The sequence below is a fragment of the Mesoplodon densirostris genome, chromosome 7, assembly GCF_025265405.1.
Source record: "Mesoplodon densirostris isolate mMesDen1 chromosome 7, mMesDen1 primary haplotype, whole genome shotgun sequence".
NCBI lineage: Eukaryota > Metazoa > Chordata > Mammalia > Artiodactyla > Ziphiidae > Mesoplodon > Mesoplodon densirostris.
In genome coordinates, this window is record NC_082667.1 from 99,792,644 (window position 1) to 99,811,938 (window position 19,295).

General features: G+C 34.7%; 1 protein-coding gene across 3 annotated transcripts in view; it reads left to right on the top strand.

The window, feature by feature from the left end:
• CWF19L2 (CWF19 like cell cycle control factor 2) overlaps positions 1-19,295 on the top strand; it is a 208,105-nt gene that overhangs the window by 65,063 nt on the left and 123,747 nt on the right. For all 3 annotated transcript variants that reach the window (XM_060104503.1, XM_060104502.1, XM_060104504.1), the window contains exons 9-10: positions 11,503-11,599; positions 13,205-13,297. In XM_060104503.1, coding sequence (XP_059960486.1) covers positions 11,503-11,599; positions 13,205-13,297 — 190 coding nt within the window. The remainder of the gene's footprint in view (positions 1-11,502; positions 11,600-13,204; positions 13,298-19,295) is intronic.

Sequence of the window (19,295 nt, forward strand, 5' to 3'; positions counted from 1 at the left end):
CCATAATGATTAGGAAAATAGGCAGCACTTATTGGTTTTATTATTCTTGTACCTGTAGCACTTATATATAGGGCTGAGTCAGTCGATCAGGAAACCCAGGTTGAATGGGATCAAACCTAGGAAGACTTGATTTAGCCATAGGGCTGGCACTATTTGAAATAGCCATAAATAGAAAATGAGTATCTAAAGGATAATAACTAACTTATACTTGAATGATCATTAAAATATGTTTTAAAATGCCACCAAATGAATGGGACACTGAAGGAAGAGGTTTTAGGAAATAATAGAATTCATTGGTGGCAGTAGTAGGTATAAGCATTGTGGTTTGGGGTCATGAGTCTGGTAAATCACTTTTGTTAGTGACTCAATCTGAAGCTGTGTATTATAGAGCACACTGTGTAGCTTTCAGTAGGAGGGAGGCAGGGAAGCTGGCAAAATCTGGACTGAATGATGGGAGGCCCAGTCACATAGGCTCTTGTTCATGTCAGGGCTTTGTTCCCAAGAAACAAAAGGAGAAATCCAGTTGTGCTGACTGGATAAACATGGCAGGGATTAGAGAATGTCTAAGGCTGTATACATATATAATTGTCCAGGCTTCACTCCAGGTACTCTGGAAGGTAGACTATTTCCAGTCACCAGTTGCTAGTGGGATGAGGCTTTTATTTCCTGATATCATTAGGATTGGCTTAACATTTGGGTGATCTGTAGGTTTTTACTTCTGTGACTGCAGCTAAGCAGAATATGTAAGCAATCTTACATTGTTAGTATTCTTTCTGGTTCTATAATTGCTTCATGTTTATATGTTGTAAGCTTCTGATAGATATACTGTAATACAGGAACTCATTAAAAGCTTTATGTTTTGGTCTGAAGACAGTATTCTTTTTAGCTTTGTTAATTTTGATGTTACAGATGTTTTGAGGCTTTCCATGAATTCCATGATTAGCTGGAGAGGGAAAGGACAGTCTAGGAATATTCCACATATATGTAAAACAAAAAAGAATTCCTGAGCATGTAGAGTGGTATAAAGTGAAAAAACAAGGGTGGGACCTTGAAGAATGCCTGTTTTCAGGGAGTGGAAAGATTCAGTGAAGAATTGTTAGAAGCTGTTAATTTGTCTGAACATTATTCTGGTATATGTTGAATTCTTTACAAAATGCCAGAATTTTAAGGAGCTTTAGAACCAATGAATTTTAGAACTAGAAAAAAAATCATAGAACTGATTCTAGAACTAGAGGAAGTTATAGACTGACCTGGGCATTTTCCAGATGCAGAGTCTGAGGCAACTGAGATTGTGACTTGCACAGTGCTATGTAACTGGGGTTGCCAGATTTAGCAAATAAAAATGTTTGGACATACTTAAACTAAAAAAAACCATTATTTTTTACCTGAAATTCAAATTTAACTGGATGTCATGTGTTTTATTTGGCAACTGTACGTAGCACTTGGCCATTTCTTGGGTCTGTGACCTTTTTACAAGAGATTACATAATTATAATCATCTCTGGGTATCTACCAGGGGATTGGTTCCAGGACCCCAGCAGATTCCCAAATCTGGAGATGCTCAAGTACGTTATATAAAAAGGTGTAGTAGTATTTTTATGTATAACCTACGCACATTCTCCCATATTCATTCTTAATTCCTTCCTTCCTTCCTTCCTTCCTTCCTTCCTTTTTTCCTTCCTTCCTTTCCTTCTTTCCTCCCTCCCTCCCTCTCTCCCTCCCTTCTTTCTTTCTTTCTTTTTTTTTGATGTGGACCATTTTTAAAGTCTTTATTGAATTTGTTACAGTATTTCACTGTTTTATGTTTTTGGTTTTTTGGCTGCGAGGCCTGTGGGATCTTAGCTCCCTGACCAGAGATTGAACCCACACCCCTCCATTGGAAGGCGAGGTCCTAACCACTGGACCGCCAGGGAAGTCCCCTCTCCCATATACCTTAAATCATCTATAGATTACTTATAATACCCAGTACAATGTAAATAGTTGTATATACAGTGTAAATGCTATGTAAATAGTTGCCAACTCTTGCCAAATTTAAGTTTTGTTTTTTGGAACTTTCTTAAAGTTTTTTTCTAAATATTTTCAATTCCTGGTTGGTTGAATCTAAGGATGGGGATCCCATAGATACTGAAGGGCTGACTGCCATTTTATATAAGGGACTTGAGCATCTGCAGATTTTGGTATCTGCATTGGGTCCTGGAATATACCAACAGATAACTGTACTATTCTGAATCTTATTTTTTCCAATCAGTATTATCTTTTTTTTTTTTTTTTTTTTTTTTTTGCGGTACGCGGGCCTCTCACTGTTGTGGCCTCTCCTGTTGCGGAACACAGGCTCCGGACGCACAGGCTCAGCGGCCATGGCTCACGGGCCTAGCCGCTCCGTGGCATGTGGGATCTTCCTGGACCGGGGCACCAACCTGTGTCCCCTGCATCGGCAGGCGGACTTTCAACCACTGCGCCACCAGGGAAGCCCCAATCAATCAGTATTATCTTAAAGACCTTTTCACACCAGCCCATATGTATGCGCTTTTTTTCATTTTGAAGTCTCTGATATTCTGTTGTAAAGCTTAGAGATAAGCTAGTATTTCTCATCAGTTTCCTATTGATGGACTTTAAGGTAATTTCTAGTTTGTTGCTCTAAATAATACTACAGTGAATAGTTTTGTATGTGTATTTTTGCATACTACTTAAATATAGCTGTAAAATAAATTCCAAGGAGTGGAATTATATTTATATATTGTGTTGTACTAACCAATTTACACTCTTACCAGTCATGTATGAGAATGATTTTTCTCTTCCTGGCTGATAGTATTATTGAGGTTTTTAATCTTTGCCATAGATACATAGTTGAGGAAGAGAAGCTTTCTTTGGTTTGCATTTATGTAACTATGGGTGAAGTTTGGCATATTTTTATAAATGTTGTTAATTTTAATTCTATTTTATTAACCAGTCATATATTTTACCTAGTTCTTGAGGTTTTTTTTGTGTGTGTGTGAGCACTTCTATAGTTGTCATGTGATATATATATAATTTTTCATCATCTTTAGATTTCCTCTTTTTGTGTTTTTACTTTCCTTTTTTCATCTATTTTTTCATTCATTCTTACTGTGATCTGATTTATCATTCTTTTCCTTTGTGCTTTTTAGGCCCTTAAGTAGCTGGAAGACATCCTCTAATAGTGGCCCATGTAATTAAGAATCTTAAACTTTTTATTCCTAGAAACAAAATGTGTTTGTTTATAATTTTGCTTTATTGGAAAATATATTAGCTATATATATTCAAGAGTTTGAAACCTAGGATAGTATGTAATATGAACAAAAATTAATGTGATGTCCTTAATTTAGATTTTATCTAAGTTGATATCAGGAACTAACTCATTTTATATAATATAAAATATTATATAAGGTTAAAAAGGTTAAAAGCCTTGGCAGAGTTTGCTATGATAGCCTAGGAGGACAAGAGAAGGATACCAGGTTCTGAAGGGGTTGAGTTTAGTCATGAGATCCTTAGGGGAGAAAGTTCGGGAACAAGTGGTAAGAAAAGAAGAATTAAAGGGACAAGATCTTTGAATACTGTCAGCAGGCAAAGGATAATTGCAATATACTCAAGGTTTCTGAAATGTCATTGGGCTGGAGCTTTTTAAATTATTTTTTCCTCAAAAGTTTTCGGCCAGAGTTTGTGTTGTGTGTCTGTGTTGTGTGTGTGTTGTAAAGAGAGTCCGTTTTAGTGGGAAAATTGGATTTGCTTTTTATAAAATAATTGTGAAGAGGGCTTTTGAAATACAGCAGTAATCTGGGAAAATGAGAAGTGCTTCTACATTTTTATTTTTATAGGATAATTGCAGATGTCATGGTGATGTTTCTTTCAGAGCATCTGCTCGTCATTATAAATGCTTAGAGTCTTCCATTATAAATGGAAGAGTCTAATCTGTTTGTTGCAGAGCAGTGTCTTTGCTATGGTATTAACAATAATGTGTTCTTCAGTCATTGATACCCAAGAACTTTAATTTTAATGTCTTTATTTGATACCTATTACTGTTCTATCAATACTAAGTGTGTTGAAGTATCTGTTAATACTGAAAGTATCAGAGATGTTCAGAATTCTTCTGTATCATCTCATTTATCCTGATCTACGTTCCATATACTAATAAACAATTCCTGTTAGAAAATACACCGCCCCCCAGCCCAGTCAAAACAAAACAAAAAAAGATGTGCGGAGTATGGATTTCATGACCATGAAAGTTGCCTCTTTAAAGGTCTCTTGAGATTCCAGTTATCTTCTTGGAACTTGTGAGCTTTGGTTGGACGTCAGCACACCTTCCTGATTGCCCTCTCTTGATTGATTCTTTAAGCTTGCATACTAAAAAGTGAAGAGAAAAGTAAAGTTTCTCAAAAACAGGGAAGAGTCTGATAAAATGACAAAGATGTGTCTTTGGATAGACAGTAACACAGGTCTTCAGCAATTTAATCAAGAATATTATCATTGTAAAAGAAGATTTATAAGCCAGATTTCATAGTCTCAATTATGACTATGGGTTATGATATGGTAGAGATAGAAAATGTATGTGGGAGACATGGGTGAAATGAAGTGCTTCCCTCACTCCCATTTTTTTTAAGGTGCAGATACTTGAATATATTTAGGTATTAGTGGAAAAGAGTTGGTATCAGTTTTAGAAGAAGCTAAACATATAGAGTGATGTTGGATGGGGTAATTCAGCAGGATCTCAAGGTTAGTGTGGATGTATGTATGATCCAGTGTACTCACACAAGTAGAGAAGGATTAGCCTTGAGTGGAAACATTAAAGAAGAGGAGAGTGTAGCTAGGGGTGTGGGTGATGTGAAAAAATTTTAGGAATTCTTTCTTGATGACTTAAGTCAGTTGTTTTTTAACATATGGTTCCCAGAATATTGGTGTTCCTTTTCATCTGTATATGGACCACATACACACAAAGAGTGATGTGACAATTTGGTTTACACACAGCTCATAAAATTGAAATGTCTCTCATTGTTATGACTTACTGCTATAAGCATATTTTATTTTTACAAAAAATACTAATGAACCTTTGGAATAAAATTGCCTTAAAATTATTCCATGTGCACGTTTCCTTTAAGTCATCCTTAGAAACTGAAAGTGAGAGAAATAGACTGTTTCTTTTACTCATTCAAATTTGAAAAAAATTATCTGGTCTTGTGTGACAAAGAATTAAGTAACAAGGGAGGTTGTTTTTGTATCAGAGATATTCCTTGGAACTTAAATCATATGACTTTAACAAATTCCTTCTGCTATTCATCTCATGTTTTTTGACATTTTTGTAGAAATATTATTGGGTTGCCTGAAATTCAAATAAATTACATTTACAATACAATAAAAATGATGTATACCTCAGAATTTAATTTGAAAAAAGTTACTGAAAAATATTTTCTATACAAAAAACGTACAACTAATGATACAAGCAATATCTTTTATTAAATCATATAAAAACGGGGTTTCCCTGGTGGCGCAGTGGTTGAGAGTCCACCTGCCGATGCAGGGGACACGGGTTTGTGCCCTGGTCCGGGAAGATCCCACATGCCGCGGAGAGGCTAGGCCCATGAGCCATGGCCGCTGAGCCTGCGTGTCCGGAGCCTGTGCTCCACAACGGGAGAGGCCACAACAGTGAGAGGCCTGCATACCGCAAAAAAAAACCCCAAAACAAAAACATATAAAAATGAATAACGTTCTCCTGCTTACACGACTGCAGGGTCCCCACTGCATTGGTTTTAAAACTGTAGACTGAAGGAACTTGAGAGGGAACAAAAATATGTTTTTTCTAATGGTGCTTTACCTGAAATATTTTACATTTCTTAGTCTAAGCACCATAGTATTGCCTTTCCTTTCACCAATATGAGTAGAAATAGGTTTTTTTGGATTTCCTACAGAGATTAATATCTTTGGAAAAAAACCAAACTCAAATGCTCTCTATTAACAGATTTCTTTTTTTTTGCCCAAAAGGAATTCAGTATTTAAATATAGAATTTAAATATAGAATTAGAATTTCCACATATGGTTGTTAAAGTTTTGATTTTGAGCTCTTTGTATGTTTTGCTATTACTTGCTCAGAATATATGTTGAAAACTCAGGTTAATTTCAATAGAGTATGATAAAATCTAGATATGGAGGAAAACTAGTAATATCATAGCTATATTCTTAATATTTGTGATTATGACTGATTTTTTTTGCTGCTTTAAATTGTTTTATCACTCCTTTGAGGGTTTTTAAAAACAACTGTTTATTGAAGTATAATCTACATAAAACTGCATATGTACAAACTGCATATGTATATAAAGTGTACAGTTTGGTAAGTTTTTGAAATGTGTATATTCTAATAAAACCATCACCCCCAAAAGTTTCCTGGTGCCCTTTCATAATCATCCCTCCTGTCTCTCCACACTTCCTAGCAACCTCCCTAGACAGCTACTCCTCTTTTTTTTTTTTTTAATTATAGACTGGTTTGTATTTTCTAGAGTTTTATATAAATGGGATCATACCTCATACCTTATACACTTATTTTTTTTTTTTGCTCTGGCTTGCTTCTTTCATTCAGCATGATTATTTTGCATTTCATCCATGTTGTTGCATGTAACAATAGTTTGTTCCTTTTTGTTGATGGATAGCATGCCATTAACAGATATATTGTACCGCAATTTGTTTTTCCATTCACCTGCTGGTGGACATTTAGAATGTTTTTAGTTTTTGGCTGCTATAAATAAAGCTTCTTTGAACATTCATGTACAAGTCTTAGTATGAACATACACTTTCTTTTTTCTTGAGTAAATACCTAGGAGAAGAATGGCTAGATCATATGATAACTATATATTTAAATTTTAAGAAACTGCCAAACTGTTTTACCAAGTGGTTGGATCATTTTACACTACCACCAGCAGTGTGGTAGTGACTTCCAATTCCTCTATCTTCTTGTAGGAACTTGGAATAGTCAGTCTTTTTAATTTTCAGTATTCTAGAGGATGTGTAGCAGTATCTCATGGTTTTGTGTTCCCCTAATGACTGTTGATGTCGAACATCTCTTCAGGTGCTTATTTGCCTTCCAGATAGCTTTTCATAAAGTGCTTAGAATGTGTGTTCATTTTGCTTCTATCATTTCTTTATTGGTAATTTGTATTTTTTTTTCTGATCAGTCAGGCTAGAAGTTTATCAGTTTTACTGATTGTCTTAACCAGTTTTTAGTTTCATTGAATTTCTTTACTGTTTCTGTTTTTTATTTACTTCCACTTTGATAATTATTACTTCTTATATTTTGCTTACTTTGGATTTAATTTGTTCCTTTTCTGCTTTCTTCAGTTGTAAGCTGATATCATTGATTTGAGATCTTCTTTTCTAATATAAGTATTTAGTGTTATAAATTTCCTTGTAAGTAATGCTTTAGCAGCATCTCACAAATTCTGATATGTTGTGTTTATATTTTTATTCAGTTGAAAATACTTTTAAATTACTCTTTGATTTTGTTCTTGACACATGGGTTATTTACATGTGTGCTAAATTAGTTTTAGTTAGTTTAGTTAGTTTCCAAATAGTTGAGGATTTTTGCATATGTCTTTGGTAATTTCTAATTTAATTTCACTGTGGTCAGAGAACTTACTTTGTATGGCTTAAATCCCTTTATATTTATTGAAACTTGTTTTATGGCTCAGGATATCGTCTATTTGGTAAATGTTTTATATGCACTTGGAAAGAATGTGTATTCTGTTGTTGGGTGGAGTATTCTGTGAATGTTGATTAGGTCATATTAGTTACTAGTGTTATTCAGGTCTTCCATATCCTTGCTGATTTTCTCTTTACTTATTCTATCAAGTATTGAGAGTAGGGTCTTGAAATGAGCAACTATAATTGTAGATTTGTCTGTTTCTCTGGAATTCTGTCAGTTTTTGCTTTATGTATTTTGTTGCTCTGTTATTAGGTGCATAAATATTTATGGATTCTTCTGTACTCTTGATGGATTGACTTCTTTTTCATATGAAATGACTTTCTTTGTCCCTGGCAATACTTTTTGCTCTGTATCTAATTTGATATTTAGTAAACCTCTTCAGCTTTCTTCTGCCTAGTGTTAAAACATGTTACATCTTCTTCCGTCATTTTATGTTTAACATGTCTTTATAGTGCATTTCTTGTAGTTGAGTTTTGCTTTTGTATCCATCTGATGATTTCTGCCTTTTAATTCAGGTGTTTAGATCATTTATGTATATTGTGATATAATTAGGTTTAAATCTGGAATTTTCTGTTTGTTTTCTCTTTGTCTTATCTGTTTTTTATTCTTTTTCTTCTTCTTTTTAAAAAATATTTCCTTCCTCCCTCCCTCCCTCCCTCTCTCCCTCCCTCCCTCCCTTCCTTCCTTCCTCCCTCCCTCCCTCTCTCCCTCCCTTCCTTCCTTCCTTTGAGCTAGGTCTTTGTTGCCTCACATGGGATCTTCATTTGTGGCATTCAGGATCTTTTAGTTGTGGCATGCGGACTTTTAGTTGCAGCATGCAGGATCTAGTTCCCTGACTAGGGATTGGTCCCTGGTCCCCTTCACTGGGAGTGTGGAGTCTTAACTACTGGACCATCAGGGATGTCCCATTCTCTTTTTCTTCTTTATCTGACTTCTTTTGGATTGAGTATTTTTATGATTTCATTTTATTTCTTTAGTTGTATACTTTTCATTATTTTAATGATTTCTTTAGCTTTGACAGCATACATCTTTAATTTATCTACCTTCAAGTGATATTATGCCACTTCTGTATAAGAACTTTACAATAGTTTATTTACATTTCTCCCCATCCTGTCCTTTTTGTTAGTGTTGTCATACAGTTTACTTATACTTGTTATAAACCACTGTTGTTATTTTTGTTTAAATAGTTATCTTAAAGAGATTTAAGTAATAAGAAACAAGTATTAAATATTTACCCTTGTAGTCATCATTTCTGTTGCTCTTCCTTCCTTTGGGTTTATCCATATTTCAGTCTGGTATAATTTTTCTTCTGCCTGAAGGCTTTTCTTTAATATTCTTTCAGCTTTTTATGTCTGAAAAACTCTTCATTGCACTTTTTTAAAAGATATTTTCACTTGATATAGAATTCTAGATTGGCATTTTAAAGTACTTTAAAGATATTGCTACTCTCTTCTTTTTTTTTTTTTTTTTTTTTTTAATTTTTTTTTTTTTTTTTTTTTTTTTTTTCGGTACGCGGGCCTCTCACTGTTGTGGCCTCTCCCGTTGCGGAGCACAGGCTCCGGACGCGCAGTCTCAGCGGCCATGGCTCACGGGCCCAGCCGCTCCGCGCCATGTGGGATCTTCCCGGACCGGGGCACGAACCCGTGTCCCCTGCATCGGCAGGCGGACTCTCAACCACTGCGCCACCAGGGAAGCCCGCTACTCTCTTCTTGCTTACATTTTTTCTGATGAGAAATCTGCTGTCATACTTTCCTTTGTTTCTATGTGCATAACTTTTTTTTCCTCCTATGGCTGCTCTGAAATGTTCTCTTTATCACTAGTTTTGAGCAATTTGATTTTGATGTGCCTTGCTGTGGTTTTTTTTCAGGTAGTTTTTTTGTTTGTCTTGTTTTTGTACTTGGGATTCTGTGAGCTTTTTGGATATGAAAATTTTTTAGTTTTCAACATATTTGGTAAATTTTGGCCTTTGTTTCTTCTGTCTCCCATTTCTTTCAGGGACTCCAGTGGCATGAATAGTAGGGTATTTAAGGTTGTCCCATAGCTCTCGGTTGTTCTTTTCCTTTTTTTTTTTTTTTTTTTTTTTTTTTTTTTTTTTTTTTGCGGTATGCGGGCCTCTCACTGTTGTGGCCTCTTCCGTTGCGGAGCACAGGCTCCAGACGTGCAGGCTTAGCGGCCATGGCTCACAGGCCCAGCCGCTCCGTGGCATGTGGGATCTTCCCGGACCGGGGCACGAACCTGTGTCCCCTGCATCGGCAGGCGGACTCTCAACCACTGCACCACCAGGGAAGCCCTTCTTTTCCATTTTTAAAATTCTTTTTCTCTCTGTGTTTCATTTTGCATAGTTTCTAATGCTTCAAGTTAACCGATTTTTTCTTTTGCAGTCTAATCTTACATTAATCCTTTTCAGTGTATTTTTTTGATCTCAGACATTGTAATTTTCACTTGTAGAAACTAAATTCTTATCTATTTTATATCTTAGTTGTCTCTAACTTTTTGAACATATGGAATAAATTTATAATAATAACTTTTAATGCCCTTGTCTGCTGTTTCTTACATCTGTGTCAGTTCCTGGTTTGATTGATAGCTTTTTCTCTTAATTATGGGTTTTACTTTTCTACATCTTTGCATGTCTGATAATCTTTAATTGGATACTAGATATTATGAATTTTACTTTGTGAGTGCTGGATATTTTTGCATTTCTGTAAGGATTCTTGAGCTTTACTTTGGGACACAGTTAACTTAATTGGAGACTGTTTGGTCCTTTTGACTCCTGCTTTTAATATTTGTTAGGTGGGCTGAGAGCAGCATTTAGTCTAAGACTTATTTCCCACTAATGAAGCAAGACCCTTAATATTCTACCCAGTGCTTTCAGAATTATGAATTTTCCTAGTCTGACTTGTAGGACCAGGCACTATTACCAGGAGTGCTGAATACTCTTCCCTTAACCCTTTGGGATAGTTCTTTCCCTGACTCCAGGTAGTCTTGCTGAATACTCAACGGGAGCTCTCTGCACTTCTTTGGGATTCTTAAACTGTGTAGCTCTCCCCTCTCTAGCTGCCTTGGACTCTTAGCTGTGTCTCTCTCATTAAGGAGTCCTTCATGCTCTGCCTGGGTTCACCCTCCCTGCACTGTAGTCTCAAATCTTTCTTAAGGCAGTAAGTTGGGACAACTTTGTATATTCCAGGAATCTGACCTTGGCTGGAAATTTATGTTTTCTTCTGTGAGGCTTCCATAGTATAGGTTTCACATGTGATATTAGTTGTAAATTAGTTTATGTTGTCTAATTCTGGGTTGACTTTGCAAGAGCACATGGTCACTGTTTTTATTCTTTAAATGCAGTTAAATGTAATTTCCTGATTATAGTTTCTTAGAGTATCAGTAATTTATCACATTGAATGAGAAGAGTTTCCCTAGCTGTGTGGAGTTATGGCCTGATTCTAGAGTTTTAATTTATGTTTGTTTGTTTCTTTTTTAGAATGAGTATGGGAATATTAAGTAATGAAGAATAGCTGACTTATATTATTTTTCTCATTGCTACTGGATCTTTGGTCAGATATTATAACTGCCATAGGCCATCATGGCATTGTAACATAGAATCTTTAAGTACTGATTTATGGTGGAGCACTGAGGGTTATTTATTTATTTATTTAATGTACTAGAATCATGATCTATTTGTGCTGAATGCTTTGTTAAGGTCAATTAAAGTAACATTTGAATATTGGTGATGTTACTTGCAACAACTTACTTGTTGTTAATATGTACCTGTATTTCATATGCTCTTAATCTGTCCTGTTCAAACAGGAGTAGTCCAGTGGATGACTCTATCCACATCTTGAGTGTTGATGAGAAGAACAAGTTGGGAGCCAAGATTATCAAGGCAGAGATGATGGGAAATATGGTAAGACTTACATGTTGTTCTTTTGGAGAATAATTGCTAAATATTTAACTTCTTACAAGTAATTTTGGAAGTTCCTTAGCTATGTGGATGTAGCACTCTGAAAATAACTGCTGCTTATTGATTCTTTGAAGAAATTCTTGAACACTTCTATGAACAGTACTGTCAACTTCTAAGTAAATTATGTAATTTGTCAAATTTCTGAAATTTAAGATTCTAGGGAACTAAATGCTTTTTAATTTTCTTTTTTAACTTGGATATTTGCTTTATTATTGTATTTATAACTTATTGAACGTATTTGAGGGAGATAAAGATGTCACTGTCTTCTTTCCCTTTTTTAGTCATATTTTGTTAAGAATGTGTATTACTTTCTTAAATTCCCTTACTTAGGAACTTTAAAAATGAGCTAATAAAAAGGATGGTTAACTCATTTTTTCAAATCTTAAGGCAACATATTTGTGCCTGACAATGTGTTAAATGCTTTGTGTGGATTAGCTCACTTTATTCCCATAATAATGTTGTGATTTGAAACTTACTTAACTCACAATTGAATAGAAATCAGAATTATTTGGTAAGAGTGGCACCTATCTATTATATTGTCACATTTATATTATACAAATACTGTTACATTGCACATGGCAGAATAACAAAGTCAGGCAGCTTTCCATGTCTTGACAAAATTGATTCCCTCATGGTCATATGTATGTACGCATCTCAAATCCAAATATAAGTGATCTTAAGTAGTGTTCTGTTTTGGTGTACCATCAGTATGACACTCTTTAATAGAACAGAAAGTAGCCAAACATGACAACTTCTGTTTTTATTAGTTTATATCTGTAATAAAAGTCATTTCTTGCATTTGCTGCAATCTGGTAACACTGAACTTAAGCTCAACCCAGAAATTAGTAAGCAAGACAGACCACCACCACCAACAACAGCAAGAAAATAACATATGAGTTTTGAAAGCACAATGAAATTAGTTAAAATAGTAAAAGATCACCAAGTTAAGAGGTTAACATATATTAAAAGAAGTGTTCTGTGTTCATGGAACCACTGCAGTGGAGAATGCTGTCTTTGCTTGTCATATAGTTCTGTTTATTTAATTTATTTCATTGTGATTTATTGCTTTATATGTCAGTTTTATAATATAAATTTTATAGATTTCCTAGAGTAAAAATGAAATACATTCAGAATTTTTATCTAAATTACTTAACAATAAAGAAGGTAATATTTTAAATCTTGTGTTGGCTTTCTTTTTACAAATAACTGAAATTCTGAGTATTGGAAGTTTATAATATCTAAGGAATTATAAAAATGCCATTCTTAAGGTTATGTATTTCTTTCATTTCCCTATCTTCCCTAAAATATATGTCCTGGTAATTATTTACCTTCAAAGCATAAACAATTTCTACAGGTATTTGAGAATTTTGTTACCCAGATGAGTTCATTAAAAAGTAATATACTAGGCGTGAGTCGGTAACTAGATTTAGGTGAGAGCTACTTGGATGTTTGCTGTGCTGTTTTCCCTATTGTTACGTGAATTTGAAATATTCTACAAATGAAGAAACTATGTTATCACACCTATTTTTCTTGTCTTTCTATTTGAAGGAATTAGCTGAACAACTTAAAGCCCAACTTGACAAGGCAAATAAATTCGAAGACACCATAACGCAGATATCATCAAACAAATCTGGGGTAGAGGTAAGTAATAAAAGTTTGTTTATAGGTAGCCAGTTACCTTGTATAATACTTCTACTTGGCAGTGGTAATATTTTAATGTTAAATGTGTCTACATCTGTGTCAGTGTGCTTGTATGTATTTATGCTTGTTTGCTTGTTTTTAAAATTTATTTGCATATGTATTCTCTTATGTTCCACCATTGTGTCCTGGTGGAAAAAAGTCTAGGCCTACATCTAGGCCTAGGGCCAAGGAGACCTGGTTTTTTTCTGGGATCTGACATTTACTGACTGACCTTGCACAAGTCAAGGTCATTATCTCCTCCTCCAGAATGAGAGACTTGAATTTGGTATCCATTTCATGTAAAATATTTTGTTCTAGGATTCATTCACCTATCTGTTGGTCAGTAAAACAGATAAAAACACCTGTCTGCATGGAGTTTTATTTGGGTAGTAAGAGAGAGATAATAAATAGTAAAAATTAAAAAAATGTTATATATCTTAGGCAGGGTGGTAGGGATCTTGAGTGCCAGGTATGCTGTATGTTTATGTGTATGTGTATGTCTTGGAATGCACAGGCTAATTCTCATTGAAAAAGTGGCATTGATACAAGGACTTGAAGGAAGTTAAACAGTGATCTTTGTGGATCTGAGTGAAGAGTACTGTGGACATAAGGAACAGAGAATTTAAAGTTCCAAAGATTGGACATGTGTCCAATGTGTAGGAAGAACAGCAAGGAGACCAGTGTTGTTGGAGTGGAATGAATGAAAGAGAGGAAAGTAGAAGATCCAGATTAGAGAGATTGTGGGAGGCCAGATCATGTTAAGCTTAAAAGTCATAGTAAGGAAGTATTGGGTTGGCCAAGAAGTTCGTTTGGGTTTTTGTACCATCTTGTAGAAAAATCCAAATGAACTTTTTGACCAACCCAATAGGTTTTTATTCTGGGTGAAAGGTAAAGCTATTTAAGATTTTTGAGCAGAAAATGTATTTTGATAGGACCATTCTGGCTTCTTTGTTAAGAGTAGATTGGGGGAGAATAAGGTCAGACACAGGGTCTGGTTAAGCTTTTGCCATAATACATACGAGAAACGATAGTGGACTTGACCAAGATAGTAGCTGAAGAGATGGTTAGAAGTGATTAAATTTTTATATGCGTAAATGTTTTCTGTGTATATTTTGAAGGAGGGCGGACAGGATTTTTATGATGGTTTAGATGGGAGGGGAATATGAATTAAAGAGAAGAGGAAAAGTAGACTCCAGAGATTTTTGCCTGAGCAGCTAGAAGACTAGAATGGCCATTATTTGAGATGTGGGAGAAAGAGTAGGTTTGGAGCAAAGATTGGAAGGTCTGTTTTGGGTATATTGAGCTTGGATGTCTTTTAGATGTGAAACAAGTAGAGCTATCAAGTAGGCAGATGAATATAGTTGGGAGTTGAGAAAAACCTGAACTGGAAATAGACATTGGGGCGTTATTAACATATAAATGGTGTTTAAATTCACAGTACTGCACGAAATGACCATAGGAGTAAATGTAGATAGAAAAAGGCAAAGAATTGGTTTGGTTGCATTACAGTGTTGAGAGGTTTATAGAGTGGTTTGTAACTGATTTTAAAGGACTATTCTCAAAGATTAATTTATATAATTTGATGGTAGTGTGAGAAGAGGTGAGAATCTATGGAATCAGGTTTCATAGAATTTTTTCAAGCTTCAATTATTAATGACTTAGATAATAGTACAGAGAATATATTTATGAAATAGGCTGTTTTTACTAAGTTATGCTAGTCATGTTTTTATAAAGTGGATAATTTGGAGTTTCTTATACAGATTAAGGAATTAAGAATGGGAAACTATAAGTAGGATTAAAAAGTAGGGATAAAAGAGTATAGCTAAAACTAGTTATACTGTGTACACTTTTGCCAGATTTATTTTTTCAAGTGTCTTTGTGGTCATAATACTTTTGTACTCTGAAACTTTTATGTGGTTTCTTAGTGCTAACTATATTAAGTACTAGATCTTCCTGCAGTATATCCTTCCAAAGTATAACCCCATTTTCCAGCCTTACCTCCAAAGCTTTTTTATACGTAACCTACATGTTTCTTTGGCATTTACATATGCTATTAATTATCTGTGCCAGACATCACCCTCTTGAGGCTATCCACTTTTCATTTTGTCTTTATTCCATTATGAAGTCTTTTTTCTCATCCTTTGAACAGTTGTAACCTTTTCCTCTTTTGAAACTTAAAGACTTTAAAAATATTCTCTATGGAATTTGTGTTTTCAAATTATATATATTTGTATTATTGTTATACCTATCTCTTTTTTGATACTTGTCGCTTTATATGAGAAGGTTCTAAAACTGTGGCTGAATTTCAGGGGATTCTTGAAATTGAAAGCAGTTCATCTGAAAAAATTGAAGCAGATCTTCTATTAAATAACATTTCTTCTACTGTTCTAAGAATATCGTAGAGTACTGACAGACTATATCTCATCCCTTGAGCATATATCTCTATACCATTGCTGATTTCTTTATGTTTTTCAGCTCCTCCTAGCTTTTGAGCATTGTATCTCATAACTCAGGGAAGTAGAATTCAAAGTTGTATTCAAAGTAGAATTTCTATTTGTGAGTCTCTTTTGGAAATTGTATAGCCCTTTGAAGCTTCAAATAGAAAGGTTTTTATTCTATGGATTCTTTTTTTTAAACATTTTTTCCTAGTTTTATTGAGAAATAATTGAGATACGTCACTGCTTACAGTGTAGAGCATGGTGATTTGATTTACATATGTAGTGAAATGATTATCACAACAGGTTTAGTTAACATCCATCATCTCATATAGATATAATAAAAAGAAAAGAAAAAATCATTGTGATGAGAACTCTTAGGATCTACTTTCTTAACAGTTTTCCCATATATCATACAGCGTGTTAACTATAGTCAGCATGTTGTGCATTACATGTCTAGTACTTATTTGTCTTGTAACTGGAAGTTTGTACATTTTGACCACCTTCCTCCAATTCCCCCACCCCTAGGATGTTCACAGTTTAACTGTGAAAAAGCACCTATTAAATTCATACAAACGAATGGAGTGATAATTATAGGAATTTCAGGTATCAGCAGTGTTTTTCTTTTGGGGATGGTGGTGTGTGGATGTAACGTGGGAGAGACAGCTATACAGGGTGGCCAGGGAAGGGGATCTTTCTGCAATTTCTGAAACTATACCTGTAGGTTGTCACTTTTTATGTATTTATTTATTTATTTGGTTACAAGTATTATTTATTTATTTATTTATTTGGAATATAGTTGATTTACAATGTTGTGTTAGTTTCAGGTGTACAGCAGTGTGAATCAGTTATACATATACATATAATCACTCTTTTTTTTTTTTAGATTCTTTTCCCATATGGGCCATTACAGAATACTGAGTAGAGTTCCCTGTGCTATACAGCAGGTTCTTATCTCCTAAGGATTCTTTGACCAGAAAAGAAAATTTAATTCTTCTCTGCAGAGATAGGGCACTTGCACATTTAGTTAAAGCTTTACTAGGCATATATGTAAAACAAACCTTTGCCAACAATTCTGAAAGAATTCTCTTTCAGAGAATTCAAAGAATGCCATTAAAGTCATTTATTCTATCAGGGTCAGCAACTTGGTTTATCTACCTTTCAAAGTAGTTTGTTAAAAAATGAAAGTACAAAATTGTTTACTACAACAAAGAAATGTGCAGATATTTTAGAGGAAAATCCTGAAATACTTCTGATAGAAATTTTGCCCTTTCAGAGGAAAGAAAATCCCACTCATAGAACATTGAACATTGTTCTTTCATTACTTAGCTTATTTGTTAGAAATGTTAGATTGTACAAATAGGGTAAATCTCCTGAATCAGTGATCTATGAACATCTTTTTGGCTTTAGTGAAAAACCACCAGCACTTGTAATTGTTGGTTTGCTTATTTCTCTTACCCTTTAGAAGTTGAACTTTTTAGTGTTTAGGACAAGGGCTATTTCAGTTCATATATATAGTGTCTAGGGTAATGCTTGGCATATTGTAAGCAATCAGAAAATAATTGAAATGTTTGTTTTATGAATGTCCTTGATTTATTTTGTTCCCCACAGTTTTCTTTTTTTTTTTCTTTTTCATATTATTTTCCATTACGGTTTATTATAGGATATTGAATATAGGTCCCTGTGTTGTACAGGAGGAACTTGTTGTTTATCCATTTTATATATAATAGTATGGAGCTCCTAATCCCAAATTCCCCATCTATCCCTCCCCAATACCCCCTCCCCCTTGGCAATGACAAGTCTGTTCTCCATGTCTAGGAGTCTCTTTCTGTTTCATAAATAAGTTCATTTGTGTCATATTTTAGATCCCACATATAAGTGATATCATATGGTGTTTGTCATTCTCATTTTGACTTGCTTCACTTAGTATGATAATTTCTGGGTGCATCCATGTTGCTGCAAATGGCTTTATTTCATTCTTTCATGGCTAAGTAGTATTCCATTGTATAAATATACTACATATTCTTTATCCATTCATCTGTCAATGGACAGTCAGGTTGCTTCCGTGTCTTGGCTATTGTAAATAATGCTGCTATGAAAATAGGGGTGCATGTATCATTTCAAATTACAGTTTTGTCCAGATACATGCCCAGGACTGGGATTGCTGGATAATATCGCAACTCTATTTTCAGTTTTGTGAGGAACCTCCATACTCTTTTCCGTAGTGGCTGCACCAACTTACATTCACATTAACAGTGTAGGAGGGTTCCCATTTCTCCACACCTTGTCCAGCAATTTTTATTTGTAGATTTTTCAATGATGACCATTATGACGGGTGTGAGGCGGTACCTCATTGTACTCTTGATTTGCATTTCTCTAATAATTAGCAACATTGAGTACCTTTTCCTGTGCCTATTGGCCATCTGTATGTCTTCCTTTTTTTTCTTATTTCTGAGATACACATTTTAAAGTAATAATTAGAATTATGACTTATAACATTATACCAGAACATATAAGATTTTTAGAAATTTCATGTAATGTCTGAAACATTTATGTTAACATATTTCCATACAAATAACCCAAAGAAAGTTTAGTATTAGTTGCTTTTTTGTTTGTTTTTTTATACTGCAGTTTCTTATTAATCATCAGTTTTATACACATCAGTGTATACATGTCAATCCCAATCGCCCAATTCAGCACACCACCATCCCCACCCCACCGCAGTTTTCCCCCCTTGGTGTCCATACGTTTGTTCTCTACATCTCTGTCTCAACTTCTGCCCTGAAAACTGGTTCATCTGTACCATTTTTCTAGATTCCACATACATGTGTTAATATAGGATATTTTTTTTCTCTATCTGACTTACTTCACTCTGTATGACAGTCTCTAGATCCATCCATGTCTCAACAAATGACTCAATTTCATTCCTTTTTATGGCTGGGTAATATTCCACTGTATATATGTACCACAACTTCTTGATCCATTCGTCTGTCGTTGGGCATTTAGGTTGCTTCCGTGACCTGGCTATTGTAAATAGTGCTGCAATGAACATAGGGGTGCATGTGTCTTTTTGAATTATGGTTTTATCTGGGTATATGCCCAGTAGTGGGATTGCTGGATCATATGGTAATTCTATTTATAGTTTTTTAAGGAACGCCCATACTCTTCTCCATAGTGGCTGTATCCATTTACATTCCCACCAACAGTGCAAGAGGGTTCCCTTTTCTCCACACCCTCTCCAGCATCTGTTGTTTGTAGATTTTCTGATGATGCCCATTCTAACTGGTATGAGGTGATGCCTCATTGTAGTTTTGACTGGCATTTCTCTAATAATTAGTGATGTTGAGCAGGTTTTCATGTGCTTCTTGGCCATCTGTATCTCTTCTTTGGAGAAATGTCTACTTAGGTCTTCTGCCCATTTTTGGATTGGGTTGTTTGTTTCTTTAATATTGAGTTGCATGAGCTGTTTATACATTTTGGAGATTAATCCTTTGTCCGTTGATTCGTTTGCAAATATTTTCCCC